Raw genomic sequence first — 23,011 nt, 5'->3', positions numbered from 1 at the left:
GAGATGACAGATATCAAGGCACACAGAGTCATTCATACATAAAATTTCTTTGGACTTTCTTTGTAAACAGAGAAAAAAAAATACAGGGAACACCTATTCTCCTCAAAGTGGAGCTGGGAACAGAATCCTGATCTCCTTAGACACATATGATTATTCTGTCATTTTAACCAGCTTCCTTTGGAAAGATAGAAGATCTATTCTTCACTGCCGCTGTAATCAACAAATACATGCAACTGTGTTTTCTTCCTGACCTGTAAATACCAATATGTGCACTGGCACAGCTTACTAGCTGATGGAGAAGGGGAGAAAAAATTTGAACACACAGCAGTGTGAGATCAAAGAGATATTTAATGCTGCCAAGGCCTTTGATCAGTATGAATCACTGTATCATTAAAGTGGAATGGTAAGTTTAAACTTATTTAATCCTTGTAGCCAAATGTGGATGAGAATAATTTATTCACTAGGAAAAAAAATAAATAAAAGAAGCAGCCCTTAAGTGATAAGAAGATAAAAAAATCCCAAACAAACACAAAAAACAACAACAACAAAAAAACAAAACAACAACAACAAAAAACACAAGAAAAACAACCAAACACCAAAACCTTTTTCAACCATGGGGGGAACAACCAACATATATTGCCTTTTCTGAAAGGCTTATACCTCTCATCCTTAAAATACATAAAATTTGAAATTCTGGCTCTACTTCAGAAGGAATTCAAACACCAATTTTAAAACAGGGCTAGAAACCCAAAGGCACAGTCATTCTGTGGCACTGCACAAATGTCAGATGACAATGATATGCAGGTATTAAAATACAGGGTATTTTAAAATGGCTTTGTTCCTCATTATTAGTATTTCACTTGTGCCATGACCTGTCTAAAAGCTGTAAGCAAAATAAATTACATTCCAGCAGAAAATTACCTTTTCTTACATTTTCTCCTCTATTTTAGAACACAAAATTCATCTAAATGGTGTGTTTATTTTTTAAGCTAGTATGAAGCAAAGACCAGAGAATTAGTCCAGAGTATCTACTTAGTTCACAGTGTATTTACTTCGCATGTTTTCTACCAGGTGAGGTACATACTCCTAGATTTCCATACCTTCGAATTTGCAAGTCAAACTTCACAGAGGTATCCATTTCAGACTGCTGGTGCACACTGAAACGCAGGCCAGCTAATAGCTTTAGAAATAAAATCATCATGGCTCAGTGGAAGCATGATAAAATACATGATAAAAGCTTCTTAATACAACAACAAAATATACTTTATATATATACTTAATATACTACAACAAAATTGCTTGAGGCTTGTAGTCATAAGAGAGCACACACAGAGAACTGGCAAATAAAACTTGTCCACTTCATCAAGATTAGAAATGTATGGTCCTCTTTAGATTTCAGCCAGTGCATCACTACCACAAAACAGAAATGTAATGTTTACAATCATGCTCACCCCCCTTACTTAAGCCATTTCTACACAAAACTGAGTCTCCCTATGTGTTGCAAAAAGCACTGTAGCCTGAAGAAGAGGGCACAGTAATGATTCAAAATTCAGTTCCCAAAGTTTGTTCTATGTCAGTGATGATAGTTACTTCAACATATGTACCGTTCAGCTTGATGTATTTTAAAGACTTTGGGAATAACATTTATTCATCTATTAAAAATGAAAGAAATTTCTCATGAAAGAAAAGCACCTTCAAACTGTTTATAATCATGACTGATCTTCACATTATTTCCTCGGAAAATAAGACTTATTGCATAACATCATCTTAATATCTGCTAGGTCCCACTAATATTTATTTAATTCTTCAAATTCCAGCTACATTTGGTGGAAGTGCAGAGGTCTCAACTAGACAAAACTCTCTCTCAAACCACAAAACAAGGCAGAAGAGAGAAACATCATTAGGTTTACACTAAAAAAAAGGTGTGTTATGAGCTAGCTCTTTGTTATATACTAAAAATACATATCCAATAAATCTAAAGACAAACTGAAGAGACACGAGAAATAAATCTAAAGACAAACTAAAGAGGCACCAGCATTCATTAATTCCACTATTTAATTAACTACTCCTTTTGAGTTATGATATGACTCATGAACACGCCTTTCAGGCTTTAATTTAGCCAAAAAGCTAAAACAAATTACCACTGAACTAACCAAACATGTGGGTAGCTAAATGTCAGCTACATCTAATCTTAAATTCCTGTGAGTAAAAATCCTGCCCAGAACTACAGTGATTAAGAAAAATGCTGACTGTACTGCTTGAGATACCAGACACCTCTTGGACCAAACCTTACCTTAATTCCTGCTTTCATGGGATTTCCCAGGTCACAAACTACCATGCGAGTTTGATTCTCTGTTTTAAATGCACAAGACAGTCTTGCTAAAGCCTGCAGTAAAGCAGAAAAAAGTATTAAGGAATGGCATTCTTTACATCTGGATACCTGGATGAAAGTCTGGAGAAAAGTTCTAGATATGCTGTGTTAATTTTAATATAATTTCTCAGCCCTAACACAGTCAAGCACTAAAATTAAATAAAACCGAAGTATGAAAGTCTCCATGGAGACAGATATTTTTAATGTAAGATAGATGCTCTTTCCAAGGTTATAAAAGAAATTCAATACTCCTACACTGGGTATCACTGATGATTTTTGTGACCTAAAGCATTTCTCCATATGATTCTTTAAAACCTATATGAAGAAACTCTGGCAATCATGCAAACTCTGCATAAGAAAATAAAGATTCAAATGCAAAATAACATGAATTCTTACTAGCTTACTCAAAAAGATGTCTTAAGAGGAGCTATCAGATTTTGAACAAAGCCACATCACAAAGCACTTAGAATAGCAGAGGCAAACTGGAGAATCAAAGCAAGGCATGGTCCAACATGTATGAAGGATGTGGTTGTAGATCAAAGTTGGAATCTTTTGATATAGGGCAAAAAAAGTTTTCCCCCTAAGATTCTGCAACGTGATATTGATTCATCACAGATTAAATCAAATAAAAACAATAACAAAGAAAATCTGAAAATATATTACTTCTGTATATCTGTAATGGGCTAAACCAAAATTTGGACTATAGCCACGTGTATTCAGAGAAAGAGAACTTATACAGACATTTTCTAATACAAGGGAAAATTAGGAAACATACTTTAATATTCTGTGTAGTTAGAATAACTGACTCCCAAGACTTTCTATATACTTAGGTGAACAGAAGAGTAATACCCAATATCACTTTTTGCCTCACAGGTGCCTAGTTCTTTATCTAGCATGAGATGCTAAATCTAAATTTAATTAAGGGTACAATTCAAACAAAGTGTTGAAGCAGATAAACTTGGTGTGTCAAGCTCCAACACACAGATGAATATCGTTTGTTGTTAGCAGTAAGCTCTTAAATTGGAACCATCCAACCAGGTGTTATACAGCCTTGAGGCTTGGAAGAGCCTTACCATTTTTTCAGTGCTTTACTTTAGGATAAAAGCATAAAACCCACCACTGACAGGCCCTCTCCCACAAACTTCCATAGCAGCACCTGAAATCTAACTACTCAAAGAAGACAGTTGGAATTTTACCTCATTGTTACGAACAACACCTACAAAATCTGCTTGGGGTGGAACAATGACAAAGAGCTCTGCTTCATAGGCTCCTTCTCCTAGATTCTGGGCACTGACAATTAATGTCAAGGGATTGTCATCACCAATATAGATCTGCTTCTGATCACTACAAAACAAATGCAAAAATGAACTGTGCGTTCAGGTTTTCAACTGTATTGAACTGGTTGAACTTAGAGAAACAAGAGACATTCTGAAATTGCACAAGACATTAGAGAAATCTAGAGGCAGTACCTATGCTTCAGGAATATCAGGAGAGCTCTACACGATGTTTAAAAAGAAAAACCCTGTAGTATGTATAATCACAGAAATGGAGCAAATATTACATGCTGTTTTTTTAAAAATCTTTTGTACAAAGTTCACAGTAAAACACAAAACCACCAACATTCCTTTAACAAGGAATAAACAATTATGAACAGCTAAATCACTGTGTACATTTTGAATTACATGCCTACTTAGCAGAGGTAGAAAATTCATAATGTTTTGATGGAAGGCTCAACAACAGAATACACCCAAGACCTCTGTAATACATTTTTTCCAAACACAAAAAGAATATCGGTTCAATGTATTTTAATTCCACCAACTACAAGGAAATGTAACTGTATCTGCACTGATATAAAATGCTTCTGAAGTATTTGCATGAATTAGTATATTTGTGAACTGTACTAAATACACACGCATATGCTACAGCTCTGCACTAAGGGCATGGAAAACCCCACCAGATGATGTTACTGAGTAGAGATAATTCACTTAAGAATGGCTTTGGGGCATAAAAAGCACAAAATATCACATCTTATGAAAGAATTCTGAGTTGAAATTTGTTCCTTTTTTCCAGGTTTAGTAAAACATACACCAATACCAACAATTTTTTTCATAAGATATGACAACACAGCTCTACTCTACCCCTTGCTGGATAAAATCACACCTGTTCACATCTTCATGGTGGGTCTGTCTAGTATTAAATGACAGAACAGTGGCACAATTGCAGCTCAGTGGCACAATTGCAGCTAACACTGATTTGTGCTTGCCATGCATGTCCAGCTTAGCAAGCATACACATAAATCCTGTGTACTTACAATGGGGGATAGGGTGGGGGTATGTGCTGTCCCTGTATTACCCGCTAAAAACATTAGGTTACAAAGCGGAAAATGGGTTTTCTTTAAGACAAATAAACATGAGTTTAGATTGTATACACTGAGGAGGTCTACTTATTTCAATACATCATTTTAACAAAAGTATTACAAGCTCTTGAAGTTTAGAATTGAAGTAGGGAAGTTCTTTTTCCCTGTAGTATTTTTCTCATGTATTTACCTTTCTACTGAAACCTTCAGCTTTGGTTTGCAGACGTTATCATCACCACAATCCAGCAGAATATGTGCCTATGCAAAAATCAAATGCATATTGTTGTAAGAATTCCTGCATCTGTTCTAACATACATTTCCAATAATGCTGTTTCACCACCAAATAAAAATTTTCTAAATAGCTGGTTACAAGATATCTTCAACTCAGTCTCAGAAGAGAACAAATGAGTTTTTATAGAAGGAGGTATTGTGCCTTATCCTGACACACTGCAACTGCAGGACTGATGTCTACAGACATTAATTGTGTTTCCTCTGAATAATCTGTTCATTTGAGTTGCATCTCCACAATCCTCTTTACAAACAAGTGCAAAAATCTGTATAATGGGCAGAAACAGAAAAACTATGGTTATTACTGTAGGAGACTTATAGGAATAAATATAATATACATAGAGGAGCATAGTAGGAGCAATGGATGAAATACTTCAGTCCTTCAAGACTGACAACTTTAATACTACTCTGTCTACTCTTCTGCAGAAAACTATTCATTATATGCATGAAAAGGAAGTCCTGTCTAAAAAAAAAAGAAACCTGACACAGAGAGAAGGAAGACAAATAGACAAACATACAATAACCATCAGTGTTTCCATAATTAAAAGACTAAAGTCTAGATACATATTTTGGTATCTTAATTTTTCAGAAGTTCTAAGATGAACCTTAGTATTGAAAGCTGAAAATGTGTTCTGGGTTCTGTCATCACAGACTGTGATACCTGTCTGCTCATATTAGCAGGAGTGAACTGGTTGAGGATAGGCTGCAATCCTGTTGCATCTGCAGCTGTTCTGTAATCCAGACGATATTCCATGAAGATAGTAATGGGAGTTAGTTTGTCTCTAAATTCAGATTCATCCTGAGGAAAACAAAATTTGAATTACAATTAGAACATGTGAAGAAAACAGCAACAAAAAATATCCTTCATAAGTCCCTATAGGCAACAAATAGTCATCCCAAGAACAATACTGAGCAGTATTTTTATTTATTGTTCATGTTGTAATAAGAATGAGGAAGCAAAAACAACACTAAAACTTCTGAGCTGTTTTCACACTAGAAAATTTCTTGTTGGAAAATCTGCAGTGCCAACTTTGAAGATGGACAGTTTTGGCAGTAACATACCTGTTTTACAAACGCAAACTTGGAGCATACAGAAGTATTAAGTCCTAGAACTGTAACAGTGAGGAGCCTAAAGGGCTATACAATCTCACTTTTTCCTGTCAGACAAAATTCACTATGCTTTTAAGATCCCTCACAGATATTTACCATTGGACATGTGATTTTTCCCCTCCTGAAATTAGTACCTTGCACTTGGAGTTGCTGACTTTCATATTCATTTCAAATCATTCTGTTTATCAGATATTGATCCTGCCTTTTCGACATCTTAGAAACCATCTCTTTGCTTTATGCCACAGATTTTTATAACTGTAAACTCTGGTTCATTATTTTCAAAAATGAGAAGAATGAAAATAACTGACCCAGAGCTCATTGCAGGATCTTACTTCAGAAGCTATCTTCTATGAGCAGAAACCTATCGATAATAGTTTTCAAATGGTTCTGCTTTCAATTTAACATAATTTCATAGAGGTCATGTGTCATTACTTTCTTTATGAGAATGTCAGGTGGAAAAGTGTTAAAACTTTACTAATGATCTCGGAGGTGTATTTCCGTATATACCCCACTCACAAGGCCAGTCAAAGAAAGGTATTACCTATCCTCCATGAATCCTTAATGATTACTAGTATTTTCATTAGTTTTGCAGATTTGTTTTGGTTTGGGGTTTTTTTGTTTGTTTTTTTTTTTAAGAAAGAAATAAGTATTGTTTGTTTAATTTATAAGCACTCAGAGATAAATCTAAGCTGCAAGTACGTAGCTACATTTTCAGATGTCTTTGCTATTTCAGCCAGTGTTTCTTCTACTGGGTTACACTTTTTAATTGTGTTAGCATCTGTCCATGGGAACAGAAAGACTGAGAAAAAGCAAGCTTCCTATTTCAACCTTCTCTGTCCCCTTTGTTACTTGCTGATCTTTACCTTGTAGTTGAAGATCCATATTTTTCTTTACCTTTACCTCCAAAGTGAAAACACAACCTCTGCTTGCTGACTTTCACATTCCTTGGAAGTATAACTATAATTTTGTGCCAAGATGACTTGTCCAGGAAGTACATAACAATGCTCAGGATTGAATTTCTGATCCATTTAGTGACCAGGACCTTAGTCACAATAATACTTATTATTCATACTCAGACAGAAGTGATAACCCAGGACAGACATATAGTTTTAGTAATTTTAGTCTATGTGGGGCATGAAGTGTCTCTAGCACTTCTTTTTTTCTTTTTTTTTTAAACACCTAACACAAGGATTCTGTAATAGACAATGCACCAAAAATTATTTGCCTAAAACATAAGTGGCTACTTACCCTCAAAAAGGCATCGAGTTCTTCACAATTCATTTTCCCCCCCTTGGTAATAGTCATGTTCTTAGTGTGGCTAGGCTGTTTACTGTGGAGAAACAGAGCTCTCCTTATAGCTCCTTTCTGCTTAAGTTTATCCAACAGTAGCTCCACTTGGAAATCTGTCCAATCCAAAGCGGTTAGGTTAGGGATATTTCATTCAATTAAAAACACTACAGATTCCCATCAGAAATGGAGCTGAATGGTGATTTCAGTTACAATGAAAACCTAGTATTTAGAACTTTTAAAACTTCCCCTTCCTTCAATATAAGAATCTGTTTCTACATTAGTTCTCTGCATTAGGCACTGTTGTCCTAAACTGGTCTCTGCCTTTTCCTTAAACACTGGAAACATACAAGAAACATTCAAGGCCAGGTTGGGCAGAGTCTACATGGTCTAGGGTGAGGCATCCCTGCCCATGGCAGGGGGGGTTAGAACTAGATGATCTTAAGGCCCTTTACAACCCTAACTATTCTATGAAGAGCCGTGATACATTTATAGTTGCTATAGAACTGCATGAGCAAGTTAAACTTTCCCCTCCCCCAAAAAAAAAAATTTAAAGCAATCTTGCATGTAACACATTACAGCATGTAACTGTATTGCTAATCTAATTACTTTGAATATTTGATATAGATAATGAAATTTAAAATATGTAACAGCCATTTATATGAATCTTGCCAGATGATACCACCTCTATACATGCCATACAGAAAATAAGGAAATGAGTTTAGAATCAGTAGACGAAACCTGATTGTAGCAGGCAGTCTGCCACACTACAAAATCTCTTAGCAGTAACTTAAAAACCTGTTTAAAACAATCTTTTCCTAAGTCTGATCCAGAAAATCTGATGAAAAAAATTAACAGTATCAATCATAAGGTCATGATTTCAACAGAAATATGAGAAGTCCCTTGTTGCTTGTCCATATTTTTCAGGCCTAACAATATACATGCTTGAATATTCTTTTCTAAAACTCCCCTCAACAAGAGTTGATCTCAATTCTGTAATACAAAGGATTTTCCAAGACTAGTTACACCAAGTGGTTAAGCATATGTCTGAAGTCTCAGGTATGCTCAAATCTCACTGACTTCAACAAAACTTCAGCAAAAGACATGCTGAAGGTATATATAGATGTGTATGGTTACCAGACTGGCAGTATGGTGCTGTAAAAGGCAGTCAACGATAATGAAGAACAGTGACCAGTGCTCATGTCTGCAAACAATATATAAAAAGACTTTAAAAGTTTTTAAATTAGCAGAACTTACTGAGTGAATTAGGGAGCTTTCCTTTGCCATCTGCTTTTAAGCAGAACTTTACTTTGAAGCTGTTTTGGAGGAAAAGAAAATATTAATTTCATGCACTTTTTCTCTCATTCTAAAATTCTTTACTATTTTTCTCTGTTCAAAGGTATTCTCTTTTGAGACTCTAGTTCATTCCCAAATGCTATTTTCTACTAGTGGAGAAGACACTATAACCTATTAATAAGTAGACAACAATGCAAAGCTTTGTAATCTTAATACATGCGGGAATAGCATGTGAAGCAGAGTGTTTATTCCTGAAATCAAATGTGCCTCATCTACTTTTTTTGAAAACTAGAAGGAACTGGAATACCAAGTTAAAAAGGAAGTTAGCACTAGAAAGGAAAAGTGGGTTTGGATACAGTACAGGAGCAAGAACCAAAACCAGTTTGCAGAGATCATTTCCCAAATGTGTTTACCATGAGCTCATCTAAAAAGTAAGTTAATGGGTAAAAACACTACAAAAGCTGACTAATCCATTACCATCTTGGGAAGATCTTATTCTACTCAACACAGCCAATTGGCAGTCTCCGCAGGTGGGATGTAACTTGGTAGTCAATCTAGCATCCATTGAGGAGAATGTTGGACCTCCCACTGTTGTCCAAGTTCTTATTTTGTATTTATTGTCTGTTCTTTCAGAAATATCTATGCTTGATTGCCCTTTTTAATTAGCTAACTAGATTTCCTGAATCCTTTCAAAATTGAAAGTTTATGAAAATAAACACCAAAACCATCCCTCCCCGCAAAGGTAAACAAAGATATCATGCATACCAAGAAACCTTTACATCTGACAGCGAACAGGCTTTGTTCTCTGGGTTTAGAATGGTTGGATTAACTTCCAGGGCAGCATTTACTCTAATAACTGGTCTAGCCCTGCAAAGAAAACATCCTCTTGAACAGCATTCAACACCACGTTAGAAAACACCCTCCCCCTCAAATTGTGAAATATACACATGCACACTTAAGACAATATTTAGTGAAACTGCAAGAATAACAAATAATCATTGATTAGAGAAAAGCGGGAAACTGTTCTATGTCCTTTCATTACTATCAGAGGCAGAACACAGGCAATTGTGTTAAGAGGATGTTCTATCCCTTTCTAGCCCAGACAAATTATTTTCCCAAAATGAGCAAGTATGGATGCTAGTATCAGGACTGCAGTTTAACAGCAGCACCCTGAATGTGTCAGAATCTAGAAAACTGTCACTTGGAAAGCCTTGAAGACATCCTATTTATATTATCTCTTAACTATTGAGAAAGATATATACTAGGTAGACTGTAGATTCACTCAGTGAAAACAGCAGTATAGCCTTTTTTGATCTTCAGCAGTTTGGAATGTGGAGTTGCACAATTACAGACTCCCCTTGATGATGCTTGCTTTTGTAACTCAAGAGTGCCATTGAGCTTTGCTTGCATGTCATGTAAAAGCATAAAGGGATACTTACCTATACAAAACAGCTGTGTCAACACCAAAGGCTCCAACAATCAAATCTAGGAATAAGGGAGAAATATTACACATTACAATTCATTTTTTCAAATACACTGTCAGTGAGAGATGGGCTTCTATGAAGTTATTCTAAAGTGACATTTAGAGCAAAGGACCTGGGTATCCATTTTTGTCCACATCTGTAGCTCCTTTCAGCGAGTACCCAAAACTGGGTGGTATAGTGCGAGCAGCCCACTGCCCTTCAAGAATTTGAGATGGGACTGCATTCAAACCATTTGCTCTTCCATTGTAGATATAGACAAGTCCTCTCTTGCCCTCTCCACCATATGGTGCAGCAACTGCAATATCTGTAAACCAAAAGAACAATCACCAACATCTCCAGAGAGAATATATTTGTGCTTACATCAATAACTTCTAATTTTTGATATTACAGTTTCAGTATGTGTCAGTAGGGAGGAAATAAATGTTTAACAAGATCATATATCACAAACTTGGGGAGGAAGAGAATGGCAAGGAATAGTTCTACAAACACTTCTACACTTCAGTAACTGACTTATAGCCAAATCATACGGATTTGAGATGTTTTGGGGAATATTAAACACCCAGAATTGTTGGCACCAAATCACAAAACTAAGAGGGACTATAAGCCCATTTCATTAACACACTCATGTTCCTCCACAGTGTGTGACATTTTAATAATTCTGGAAAATTTAAATCAGCCTGTAACAATGGAAAATACCAAATTCCAGTCGGTCCTGATCATGGCTTGGCAATGTGTTTTATGGACAACTTTCAGTTAGTGTAATTGTGCTGTTGAAGTTTAATAAATTTGGGAGTACTCATTATCAATAACTAATAAAAAGTAATAAACAAAACGCTAATTGAACTATCTGTAAAGACACCTTTACAAGTGTATGTAAGATCTAAATTAAACATTTCCACAGTTGGTTCACAGACGAAACATGAAACAATATACAGAATAATTACATTACATGTTACTTTTTCTGTAAATTTGAAAAAAAATCATGAAAAGAACAAGGACTCAAAAGTTTACCGTTTTGTATTTTTGACTCATCTTTACAAACCTTATGAAAACAGTTAAAAATTCTTATCTTGCACCATACTGTGATGGAAAGCATTTTAATTAATACTCCCAAAATAAAACAGAACAGGAAAAAATAAGATTTAAAAGACTAGACTAAATAATGGCAAAGTAATTAAAAAGGAGACAAATTTTGCTATGATTTTCTCACCTACGGTGTATTTCAGATTGAAGTATGATGGAATCAAAACATTTTTTGGATAGTCTCATTAAGTGACTACATTTCTGGCTATCAGCTGTAACCTTCCCAATGGCTTCTGTAAACCGTTGCAGTGATATTGCATCTTCACACTAACTGTATAATTTTAGCAACTAAAGGTCTAACTCAACCTATTCTGTAATACGATGAATGCATGATTTCATTTTAAAAATAAATTTGAGCTGCCTGGGAATTTGAAATATTAGCATATTATAAATTTTTATCTTTCAGAAAATATTTAGCTTGCAAGCAGAATGAAGAACTAAATATGAGCATTTTCTTGCAGAACCCAAATTCCTACCACTCTAGGCAACAAATCTGGAGTATGATTTGAATAACTAAGTTCTCCCTAGTATTCCTGAAAGTTTCTGTCCCCAAACCACATGATTTTCTGTTTCATTGCTCTTCATTGCCAAATGAAAGTAACAAGAAGCACTGGCAATGGGTTTGAGAGTCTACAGCTTCAGTTGTATCAGACTCAAGACTTCCCATCCACATACTGACTCCAGACACTCAGCTCTTGGTACAGATGGCTGTTGTTGTTATGGGATATTTTCATCAGACTCTTCTATTTTGAAAAAACAAAACCAACCCAAAAATGTTAAAAAAATCTAGACTTTTCTCAGGAAAATCTCTTCTATCAGGTAATTTTAAAAACCAGCTTTCTGAAACAAAACCTTCTTTTCAGTCATCTGAAGGGGAAAATCAGCTTTAAGCAATGGAAAAAGGAAAATTATATTGGAGATGTCCTAACAAGTCACAGTAGAGAATCAGGTATTTCACCAAAGTTTCTACTGTACTTAAAGTAGTAAACTGATAACAGTATAACAGCTAAAATAATCCATGTTGTAGTTTAAATGGTATAGTCTCTGCTCGATGCATACATGTAACCCCTGTTAGCATTCTTGGGAGTAGCATACAAGCATCGAAAGGAGTCTAGACCTTAGTGTCCAACATTCAGTCATGGTTAGAATGCCTAAGGTTTGCATGCAGAATCCACATTCAGTGTGCTGTCTAGACTTCATGTTTGAATAGAAAATACTGATCAATAAATGATGTCCTACCATTGAAGCCATCCTGATCTAGATCCCCCAGAGGTGCAATAGAACTGCTGAATCTTGCAAATATCTCAAAACCATTCAGCTTTGTGATGTGAAACCCTCCAGAGGCTCGTTGAAGGCAAATGGAAACTTGGCCGACCTCTTGAAGTTTCCCATCAGAACTTCGATCCATAAAAAGAGGGGCTCCAATAAACAAATCTGTATAACTGGGACAAAAAAAAAAGATAAGTTTCTTCAGTAATAACATGAAAATTCAGCTTCCTTCTCTTCTGCATCTATTAGAAGGACTAATTCAGCACTGAAGTTAATAATATGAAAGTTACCCATCTTTAAATTGTAACTGAAGGCAAAAACTTATTAAGTAAGCACAAATATACTAGAATTTAATGCATCTAAAGCATATGAATGCACACACGTATTTGTGTAAATAAATACAAAAATAAATCTACAACTTTTTAAAAAATGTTATAGAATCATAGAATAGTTAGGGTTGGAAAGGACCTTAAGATCACCTAGTTCCAAGCCCACTGCAAGGGCAGGGACTCCTCGCCCTAAGCCATGTCACCGAAGGCTCTGTGCAACCTGGCCTTGAAAGCTGCCAGAGATGGAATATTTACCACTTCTTTGGGCAACCTGTTCCAGTGCCTCAACATCCTCACAGTAAAGACTTTATCTAATCTGAACTTCCCCTGTTTAATTTTAAACCCATCACCCCTTGTCCTATCGCAGGGGGGTTGGAACTAGATGATCTTAAGGTCCTTTCCAACCCTAACGATTCTGTGATTCTAAGAGTCCCTCTCAGGCATCCATGCAGGCCACCTTCAGATACTGGAAGGCTGCTCCATGCAGCTTCTCTTCTCCTGGCTGAACAGCCCCCAACTTTCTCAGCCTGTCTTCATACGAGAAATGTTTAAGCCCCTTATCATCCTTGTGGTCTCCATTGGACTTGTTCCAATAGCTCCAAGTCCTTCTCATGTTGAGGGGGACACCAGAACTGCACACAGTACTCCAAGTGGGTTCTCACAAGAGCAGAGTACAGGAGCAGGATCACCTCCTTCGACCTGCTGGTCATACTTCTTTTGATGCAGCCTAGCACGTGACTGGCTTTCAGGACTTCAGGCACACACTGCTGGCTTATGTTCAGTTGAGTGCTAGCAAGAAAGTGCGTTGCACAAATACATGTTAAACCAGTAATGAAGACAGAAATCTAGGAAAAGACTTTAATAAAGTAGGAAAGACCTCCTACTTTTTTTAGGAAAGACTTTAATAAAAGCTTTTTTTTTTTTCTTTCCAAAAACAAGCTGGGTGGCAGCTGGGAGAAGAGGGCACTTACTTGTCCCTATTGATATCTGTGGCAGCAACTGAATACCCAAAATAAGCAGCCATCTGGAAAACAAAATTCAAACCAAACTGGTGAGTTGCACTGATATAAACACACAAACAAGTTTATCTAAAGTTATATAGAAAAGATGTTAGTGAGATGATAATATATACCACCATTTTTGTCGTTATTTTCCTTTCTCTTCATTACTCTGTTAGAAAGTGAACCGATTAGTTACTTTCCCCATTCCCCATTTCATGATGCAGTCCTTTCTAATTCTAAAATAGACAGCATTTCCTTCATTTAAATAAGATTCCTTTTCTAAGTAGTACTACAAAGTGGGAACTCACAGAACACATACTTTAAGGATTCTTACAGACTTTTTATTTTTTATATTTGGCACATAAGCTAATAACATACAAAATATTATATATTCCAGTACCCTAAATACTGTCTCAACATGTCAACTTTCCATAAGAATAGCCTCCCAGTCACCCACTACACTCAATAAAGCTACATACCTGCTCTCCAGTGAAGTTGTACATGGAAGACATGTTTTTCCCATTATAAATAGACACCTGCACATGAAGAAATACACATTTCAGCGCACCAGTTATTTTTGAGGTTTTTTTTGATAAAGTTTAAAATTTAAAAATTTCAAATTCCTACCATGCCTAGAGTTCTTGCTGCTCTTGGGACTCCTGATACAAAGTCTGAAAGATAAAGAAAGACACCCAGATAACATCAGGTCACAAAGTGCAATGACTTTGATTGAACAGAGTAGTTCATTGCTAGTGCTCTAGGCATTTTCCTGTGCACTGCATCAGTTGTTCTACACCATTTATTTGAAAGACCTGCCCAGCCTATAACATGATTTTTTTACTGAAGCAAAGTACTTACCTTCTATGCCATCACTATTGAAGTCTCCAACAGTCACCGAATAACCTGATCAACAGACAAAATTAGTAAACCATTTTAAAAACCTTACTAAACCTTTCATTTCTTTACACTCTTCATAGGTCTTTATGCTTTACCTTTAAACACAACGGAATAAATACTGCCTTTAAGTAGCTTAGACTATGAACAGCTACATGAGTAGAATATAATTCATCACCATCCATGAATTTGAGGTCAGATGGAAATTTTAAAATTATCATCCTGGGATCTGTCTTAGTCTGTCCTTGTTTTTTTCTGAACCCGGTTAGACATATATAGAGGTAAATGATAACTTCCCACTCCTGTAAGGGACTCTCCATTATTTTTCTTCCAAAACATGATTCTTTCACATTTTATTTTGTTTTGGTAGATTATTTAGAAACAGCTGCTTTTCTAAAAAAATAGGTATAAAAAAATAATTTGGCACATAAGAATCATACCTCAGCCATTCCCAGATCCAACTCAAGTCATTGAGCACAAAAAAAATGGAAGTATTTCCATTTCTTTCGTCATCAAGTACTTTTTGAATCAAGCCTATGGCAAGATAACTAAGCTTCCATCATGCATAAATTACTGCATTTTCAGGTATGTAGCTCTTTAGTTATCTGTCAAGTGTTGAATTAATAGTAGTATGATTTAGACTTAAATATGGATACTGCAAGGGATTTTTTCAAGTACAGCTAGGTTTGCTTCATTTTCAAACTACGCACCCAAGTAGCTGTCATCAAAAGCAGCACTGGCAGGTCTGGTTGCTAACTGGTCATCATACTTTGCACTGTAGACTTTGGAGTCATATTTAGCTACAATCTCTGTTACTCGATCAGAAATAAGTTGTCCTAAAGAGAAAGAAACAGCTTAAAATGACAAATAAAATGTGTGCACATTCATTCAGTAAGCAACAGAACTCATTTACAGATCGCCTGCTTCTAAAGCAACAACTTTTCCCCAATACTGACCAGAAAATAGGCAACAGCAGGAGCACTAGAAAGGATATAAATGAAAATCTGTATCCAACTTCAGCAAAAATTTATGCACAGATTTAATCAGAAGCACACTAATAGTTTTCACTGAAAACAGAAGCTGCATGTAAACCAGGATTTAAATGGGTCTGCCCAGTTAGGTAACAGTAAGCATATGCTTACAGTAGCGCAGACCTGAGTCGTTGCTCCTTGTCTAAATATTATAACATGAGAGCTTAATACAGCAGCCAAGAAGCTAATGAGATGAGCATAGTGGATTACTGCCTTCTGTTCTCACTTCACCAGCATCTAAGTGGTGACTTCATCACATACTTTTCTTTGAGTTCAAATTAAATCTTGAATCACAAAAAGTTTTCAGAAGAGAACTTACTTCACATACATACTCATACATGTATGAAGTATAGAGAAACTAATCTTCCAGCATCTCAGAATGTGGAATAAAAATTTGGCACAAAAAATCTAGTTTTTAGAAGTATACTATTGTCTTCTATTCAGAGGCAAAATTTTTTTTTTTCTGTTTTTGGTGGTAGTAGAGAATAAGGTTGTTTTAGCAGATGAGATGTCACTTTTGGCAAAAAGCAATAAAATAAATTCAGGAACATAATCTATATCATACTGTACCTTGAGTTTCAATTATTCCATTTTTATCAGAATTTAAAATGTAGCACAGGAAACAAGCTTCCTGTGCTGCTGTTTCTAAGTGTAAGCTGGCGTAATACAGAAAATCTCTTATAAACTTAGTATTAAAAAAAAAAAAAACAGGCAGCAGAGTTTGGCAGCTATGTCCTGATGGCAGCAGCACCATCTTCTGAACAAAGAGCTATAGCAAAACATGGAATGATCCTGCAAATACTGACTGAAACCCACATTAGCAAAATATATAGGTAACGTTCTGTGTAACGGTGCAGTTAGAGGCAAAATATGCACCATGGCACAAAAAGATCAATATGAACAAATGCAATACATCTTTGCTGTCAAAGAAAAATAATGATAATTCTCTTTGGAGGGTACATTTCTCTTTGAAAATACACACTTCATGCATGCGTCAAAAATTACGAAGCATGTAGATTTTGAAACAAGAAAAATATCCTAATGGAAACTTATCATGTTCTTTTCTGGTGGAAACAAATTTCAGATTTCTGGAAAATGCCTTGAAAATGATCATAGAGTTATTTTTAAAAGACACATCTATACAATTATTACTTCGGTTTTAATCTGTAGTTGCCTTGATTATTCAGAAATATTCTGAAAGACAAAGAATTATTTCTGTTAGTTCTCTTACTGAGGAAGACTGACAGTGTTTGGAGGAGTGCAGATACAAATGACCAAGAGGCTAAAGACTAAAATCAAATAGTCAACTTCTCTGACTTAAATGATGTATCTCACCTTGCCAGTAAAAACTTCCAGGTCCTCCAAGCAGCACTCTGTCTCCCTTGGAGGGCAGGGAGAAAGAAAAAAGAAAACACATGAAGCATAAAGACAAGAGAACATGTCTTATGGGAAGTAAAGTTTATGGGAAGTAACCTCATGCATGTGTATCAGTGTAGCTTCACTGACCCCAATACGTTTTACTTTTTTAAGTAATGATTCATTGAAAATGCATCTTGTAAAATACTGAGATTAAAAAAAATATGCCTTCAGTGACTTGCTTCTCTATTTCACCCATTTAAAGTTCTAGGCAGAATTCTGCTTATATTGCAATAGACCCTTCCTCCAACATACATCTTAAGACAACAGAAATACAATTAGGAGAAATGTTAGGAATGTTACAAGATAATAACAACAACATGTTTTTAGGTTAGTACACAAACCTAATTTCATCTTCTGCCCCTGCCACATTCTGTAACATATCTTTAAAAAAGTTTAATTCAGAAAAACTGTAATGTAATTTCCCTCAGTCCATATTCCTTAGTACAACAGCAATCCACAAACCATTTTATGAAACTTCAACCAGATTAGCTGTCCCAGTGCTGGGAATTTGTTAAGTACTGAAGTGGATCATAAGCTTTGCTGCATAATTAAGCCACTTATTCAGGTTTTAATCTTAAAAACTCCTATATTCACCACTAAAAAAATCTAGGTCAGAGATTTGGAGGTACCTTATACCCAGGCTTGCCCACTCAGCTGGAGTTTTGGATTAGAGCCCAAGGCTGGTTTTAACTGGGACTGGAGTCTGCACAGTAAGGCTGAGAGGTGTATGCAAAATAGACACAGTCCTACACTGCACTTTGCACACTTTCCTCTGGAGGAAAACAAGAGTGTCCTTGGGCTAACAGTGAAGGGATATGACACAATAAGACATTATGAGGTGTGAAGAACTCAAAAAACTTTCAGATCACAAATAGGACTTGTGTGGTCTTAACATGTCCAGACTATGCTAAACAATTTAACTATACAATATAAAAAACTACAGTTAGCGCTCAGATTTGTGCACAGTTTTAACATGCTTGAATTTAAAAAGTAATTGTGAATTTAAAAGAAAAAATAAAAGATCTATAGAAGGCAGGGAGAACATAAAAGTACGAAAACTAAGACAGCAAAAAAAAAAAACCAACACTCTATCTGCTCCCTGATGAGAAAAACAAAACAAAATTCACAAGAACACTGTTTAGTAGTTCCCTTTTAGCAGTAAGTTATTCTTCCTCAGGAAATACACTAGCTATGCACCAATCCCTTCAAAATAAGTGTCTCAAAAGCCTGACTATTACAGATTATTTCATTTGAGGACTAGCTGCAACAAAGGTTTATAGTGGATTATTTGTTCAGGATATGATTCCTACAAGAAGTGGAAGTGTGCTGCTGTGAAGATGTAGGGAGAAACCAGTTCATAATATCTGAGTGGGTTGAAATTCTTTTGCTTATTTAAAAGAATGAATTTGGTCATGGTTCTTTCCCCCAGGAATGGTAGTTCACATTTAGTTTTGTCATAGCTTTGCTTGTATGTGGTTGTTAACTTGTAACTGTCTGCTGACTTGTAGGAATTGATGAAAAATATCACATACCTTTGTAAAGTCAATACTAAATCCACCTTGACAAAATCCCTGTCCATCAGCATCAATAGTGGCTACAAACAGGATGGATAGAAAAAAGAGAGAGAAAAATGAACAGAATAAATATTTTTAGTACTAGATCAGATGATTCTGTGGATACTTTCCAGTGCATCTTCCTAAGTAGCCTTGCACTCCTGAACTTGAACCTTGGAATTTTTTTTTTTCTCCTAAATCCATATTTTTGCTTTATTAACAATTCACAACCAAATGCTGTGCCAATTTTAGGGTTGGCCTGGTGTATACATAACATTAACATACGTCCTAGCCTAACACAGTCAAAGTAAACTGCAACTCCATATTCCTTTGTATTTAATTTTCAAAAGTTTTGGGGAAAAATATTTCCTATTTGTATTCAGGAAAAAAAGGTATTTGGAAAATAGGGAGCAAGTTTTTCTTTTGGTATGGAATGAAAGTCTGAAAGGTACATAATGGTAAGTTGCTTCAAGTATTGGCTTAAAACAAAAACAAACAACAACAACAACAACAAAGAATACCTGGCTGAACATCTCTACATGCTAAGACTGATCCCAGCAAGAACTGTTACGGTGGAGTTAATCTTATGAATATACAACTCCAGAGCAGAAATGTTGAGGCCCCATTATCTGGAAGTGTAACTACTTAACTAGCATGATTTAGTTTAATATATGCTTGTTTAACTTATTTTTATGTTGGACCACACTGGCTTTCATTCCTGCTGTTCACCAATGATCTTCAGCAAATAAGAAAAAAAATTTTTAAAAAATGTATCTTTTAGACTTCCATATTTTAAAAAAGGTTGTAAGTGTCTGAATAAGCTACCAACTCAACTACATGACAGGGATGCAAAGCTTCTGGAAAATAAAAAGTCAAATGTTCAACAATGAATATAATTAAAACAATGCATTGCTACGTATGTATGCATACATGGGAATCAGAACCTACTTGTGCAAAACCTTGGCTTCTAAAATGAGCTTTCTCTTCAAGTTACTTGAATAACAACAATTAAGCTTCAGAAAATTCTAAAGCTGGTCTTTGAATAAGCACTTGCTACATAATATTGCTCAAGTGATTACTACAGAATTGGTCCTTTAAAAAACTGAAATTCTCAATCCCAGTGATACTTGGATCTAAGATTTTCCTCTAACCTACAGTAGAGAATCAAGGTCTGCATCCTGAGCAACAACTGGAGGAGAATCCAGATGTCTGGATGTATCTTAGATTTTCTTCTAATTTCTACGAGGCTGCACATGGAAGGGGGAAATACGTGTAAAACATCCCACTTCAAATGTACACACGATATAACACAAGAAAAATTTCAAACACAAAAGCAACAGAAGGTGTCTACACTTACCTGACCTGCAGGGTGCATATTCCACAGATTTAGATCCAGCAAGCAGGTAACAAGTTCCTACGGGCTCTCTCTCTTGTTTTGTTTCAGTTCTCCAGTGGTACAGTGGAGCACAAGCCTAAGGAAGAGCACACAGCAGTGAAGAAAAACTCCTCTTCAAAATGCTATGGGTGCAGACTAATATCCAATTTATACTATCAGTGCTGGGGCAGACGTATCACTGGTTTGTATCTTTAGAAATAGCTGATCTATCACAAGAATTTCAGAAACAATATATTGTTAAAGCAACAACTGGAAAGAGTTCATGAAGAATTTAGAACATGTTCTAACGTCAGCAAACTAATTCTACTGCTTTCCTCAAAACCAGACAAAATCGCTACAATCTTTGTTTATACAAAGTTCAGAAAAGGTTAGCCAATAAATTCTGAAAAAGACAAGTCATGCTGATTAGTGGGATTTTAGTTACATTCTGAGTTATCTGGATCTTCTCACATTTTTTTTCCATTACAGTATTCCAGAACTGGGGCATTTCAGAGGCATCAACCTACCAGAATTTTATCAGTTTTGGATCTCACAGAGGCTCCAAACCACTGATGAGACTTAAATTCTAGTGGATCATCAGGAGCAAAATCTCTGTTGCCTAAAAATTAAAAAAAAAAAAAGAAAAAACAGAAGAATGATTTCACAGTAAACTGTACAAAAACAAAAACCCTAAATCATTGGTTTTGATGCATACAGAGAAAAGTGGAAAACAGTAACACTGGAGAAACACCCTTTCACAGAAATAGGCTTTAAAAATATCTATTACTCATTTTTACATCTTGGGCCAAATGCAGCTCTTTTTACATATGAAGCAGTAGCACGTTACTGATTTGTTGTGAGAACGCCAAGTTTATGGCATCTTTGACAATGACACAGTAAATACCTCATACTGGAGATATTTGACTTTTAAGTCAGATTACAGCACTGCTCAAGAATCAGTGCCAAAGCTAAATTAGGATTAAGGATTCTGGAAGAAATATTGCCCTAATTAAATTATGTAAATTTACCTTCGGCTAGAATCAGAATAGAAATTCTTCTGTTATTCTACCAAGTGTTAATTTCTATTCTGAATGTCACTGGAGTGTACAAAGAACAGCAACCAGCATTCTTAAAAACTACCAGTAAAGCGAAAGAGTCTTCAGTAACAAAAAGGTTAGAGAGTTTTTCATATAGCTGAATAAGTTAAATAAGGGATAATTTGCCCTGATGTTTTTATGTGAACTGTTCAGTGATCAAGGTTAGTAGAAACAACTTAATGAGTGGCATTCCTGCAAGTATGAATGTTAAAAGTCTTCAAATTATTTAATGTCTCTTATATACTTCCACTGGACCAACACTGGAAACTTTGCGAGCTGAGAGAATGAGAAAATGGATGGAACACTCTGGAAAACATCTGTTTTAAAAGAAGTCATCTAAATGGCTGGTTTATGGTGCCTAAAGATAAAGGAGTCAACAAAGCCAACTGTCATACATCAGTTCCACAAACTGCTGTGGAGAATCCCCAAACCCTGTGAGTCAGACTTGTGACCACTTTAATCGAAACTTCCTTGCTTGTCTTACACCCTGTAAAGAATGTTACTTCCATAAGGAAAATCCCATGAAAAAGACAACAAAAGTGATTCTAATCTGTAGAGACAAGCAAGTATACAGACTGTTTTTTGCTTTTAGATTAGAATGTGGAAATGAATGCCAAGGGCATAGCTTCACAAAGAACTACCATGTTTTCTTATAATTTTATTAAAGGTAACTAAAAAACCCACTTCCTACTGTCATACACCCTCCTCCCCCACTCTCTTATTGAACAACTGCTAAATACAAAGGCCTGATGATTAGCACATCTGCATAGATTTATGTACGCTTGAACATTTGTACTATCACCTTTGCACAGACAGAAATGTAGTCTGGAGACCTGCATGTCACCTTCTCATGATACAGAAAACAAAAACCAGATAAAGATGTATTCCAAATAGGGATTTGTCTTTAGCACACTTCTAAAATGTGTGGTTTATTGATATCTTTTCCCTTCTTCACCTTTAATTCATGAAAATCCACCCAAGGACAGTATTGCTCAAAGAATGCAGTTACATGACTGAGTTTCAGATGAAGCTGCCACCAAAAGGGGCAGCAGTTCCCATTTGCTAATGTCCACAGGTTCCTGCAGGAAATCTCTGTATTGGCACTACTGCCTTCTATTCATTTAGTCCCAACATGAACCACCTAATAAAGAACCCATTAAAAAAAAAAATAAAATCAGCTGAATCAGAGACCAGCCTAGATAACTGCATAGGGAGAGAAGTAGTGCTGTAACCTCCTGGGGAGAAGACAGAAACATATGGATGGGAGCAGTATCTTTTTTGGCAGCATCAGGGACTTAAAATTGGTTTATTCTGCTAGTAACCACATCCAAGGCTATGCAGCCTAGAAAGACAGATTTGGCTTACATCCTCTGTTTGTCTAGCTACTCTTGAATATAAAGAAATCTCTCAGTTTTACCTGCCAAAAAAAAACCTTAAATAACAGAAAATCTGATAATGGTTATGGCATGGCATTTTACACCTTTCTCTACTCATGGAAACTTATACAACAATATTTATGACTAAATTGAAATGTAATATAGCAGTTTTATTGTGTAAAGCAGAATCCTGTTGTGCTAGGTACACTAAAAATGTCTAGGACGTAAACTTCCCATGCAAGTTTAAACAACAGCCAGTGAGTAGAAGGAATAGTTTTGCTACAATAACAGGTAAGCAGCCGCTCGACATTATTAGCAATCTGATTTTATCACAGATGTTAAGGAAATTAGTTAGGGAGTTGCTGATCAGTTTCAAACGGTTGTAGCACAGG

At 35.8% G+C, this 23,011-nt stretch overlaps 1 protein-coding gene across 1 annotated transcript in view; it reads right to left on the bottom strand.

The window, feature by feature from the left end:
* Nucleotides 1-23,011, bottom strand: part of ITGAV (integrin subunit alpha V) — a 47,466-nt gene that overhangs the window by 10,077 nt on the left and 14,378 nt on the right. Inside the window, exons 3-22 of the mRNA XM_062631016.1 lie at nucleotides 20,674-20,765; nucleotides 20,129-20,243; nucleotides 18,751-18,812; nucleotides 17,135-17,180; nucleotides 15,479-15,604; nucleotides 14,733-14,777; nucleotides 14,502-14,545; nucleotides 14,354-14,410; nucleotides 13,845-13,897; nucleotides 12,515-12,717; nucleotides 10,305-10,496; nucleotides 10,148-10,193; nucleotides 9,474-9,575; nucleotides 8,670-8,728; nucleotides 7,374-7,528; nucleotides 5,677-5,814; nucleotides 4,918-4,985; nucleotides 3,568-3,715; nucleotides 2,294-2,386; nucleotides 1,101-1,180 (exon numbers count right to left, since the gene is read on the bottom strand). Of these exons, the coding sequence (XP_062487000.1) occupies nucleotides 1,101-1,180; nucleotides 2,294-2,386; nucleotides 3,568-3,715; nucleotides 4,918-4,985; nucleotides 5,677-5,814; nucleotides 7,374-7,528; nucleotides 8,670-8,728; nucleotides 9,474-9,575; nucleotides 10,148-10,193; nucleotides 10,305-10,496; nucleotides 12,515-12,717; nucleotides 13,845-13,897; nucleotides 14,354-14,410; nucleotides 14,502-14,545; nucleotides 14,733-14,777; nucleotides 15,479-15,604; nucleotides 17,135-17,180; nucleotides 18,751-18,812; nucleotides 20,129-20,243; nucleotides 20,674-20,765 (1,924 nt within the window). The remainder of the gene's footprint in view (nucleotides 1-1,100; nucleotides 1,181-2,293; nucleotides 2,387-3,567; nucleotides 3,716-4,917; nucleotides 4,986-5,676; nucleotides 5,815-7,373; nucleotides 7,529-8,669; nucleotides 8,729-9,473; nucleotides 9,576-10,147; nucleotides 10,194-10,304; nucleotides 10,497-12,514; nucleotides 12,718-13,844; nucleotides 13,898-14,353; nucleotides 14,411-14,501; nucleotides 14,546-14,732; nucleotides 14,778-15,478; nucleotides 15,605-17,134; nucleotides 17,181-18,750; nucleotides 18,813-20,128; nucleotides 20,244-20,673; nucleotides 20,766-23,011) is intronic.

Source organism: Pezoporus occidentalis, unplaced genomic scaffold (assembly GCF_034315485.1).
Source record: "Pezoporus occidentalis ecotype Australia unplaced genomic scaffold, CSIRO_AGI_Poc_V1 ctg363, whole genome shotgun sequence".
NCBI classification, from domain to species: Eukaryota; Metazoa; Chordata; class Aves; order Psittaciformes; family Psittacidae; genus Pezoporus; species Pezoporus occidentalis.
The sequence above is the reverse complement of the archived record's forward strand: the minus strand, read 5'-3'. Positions and strand labels throughout refer to the sequence as shown.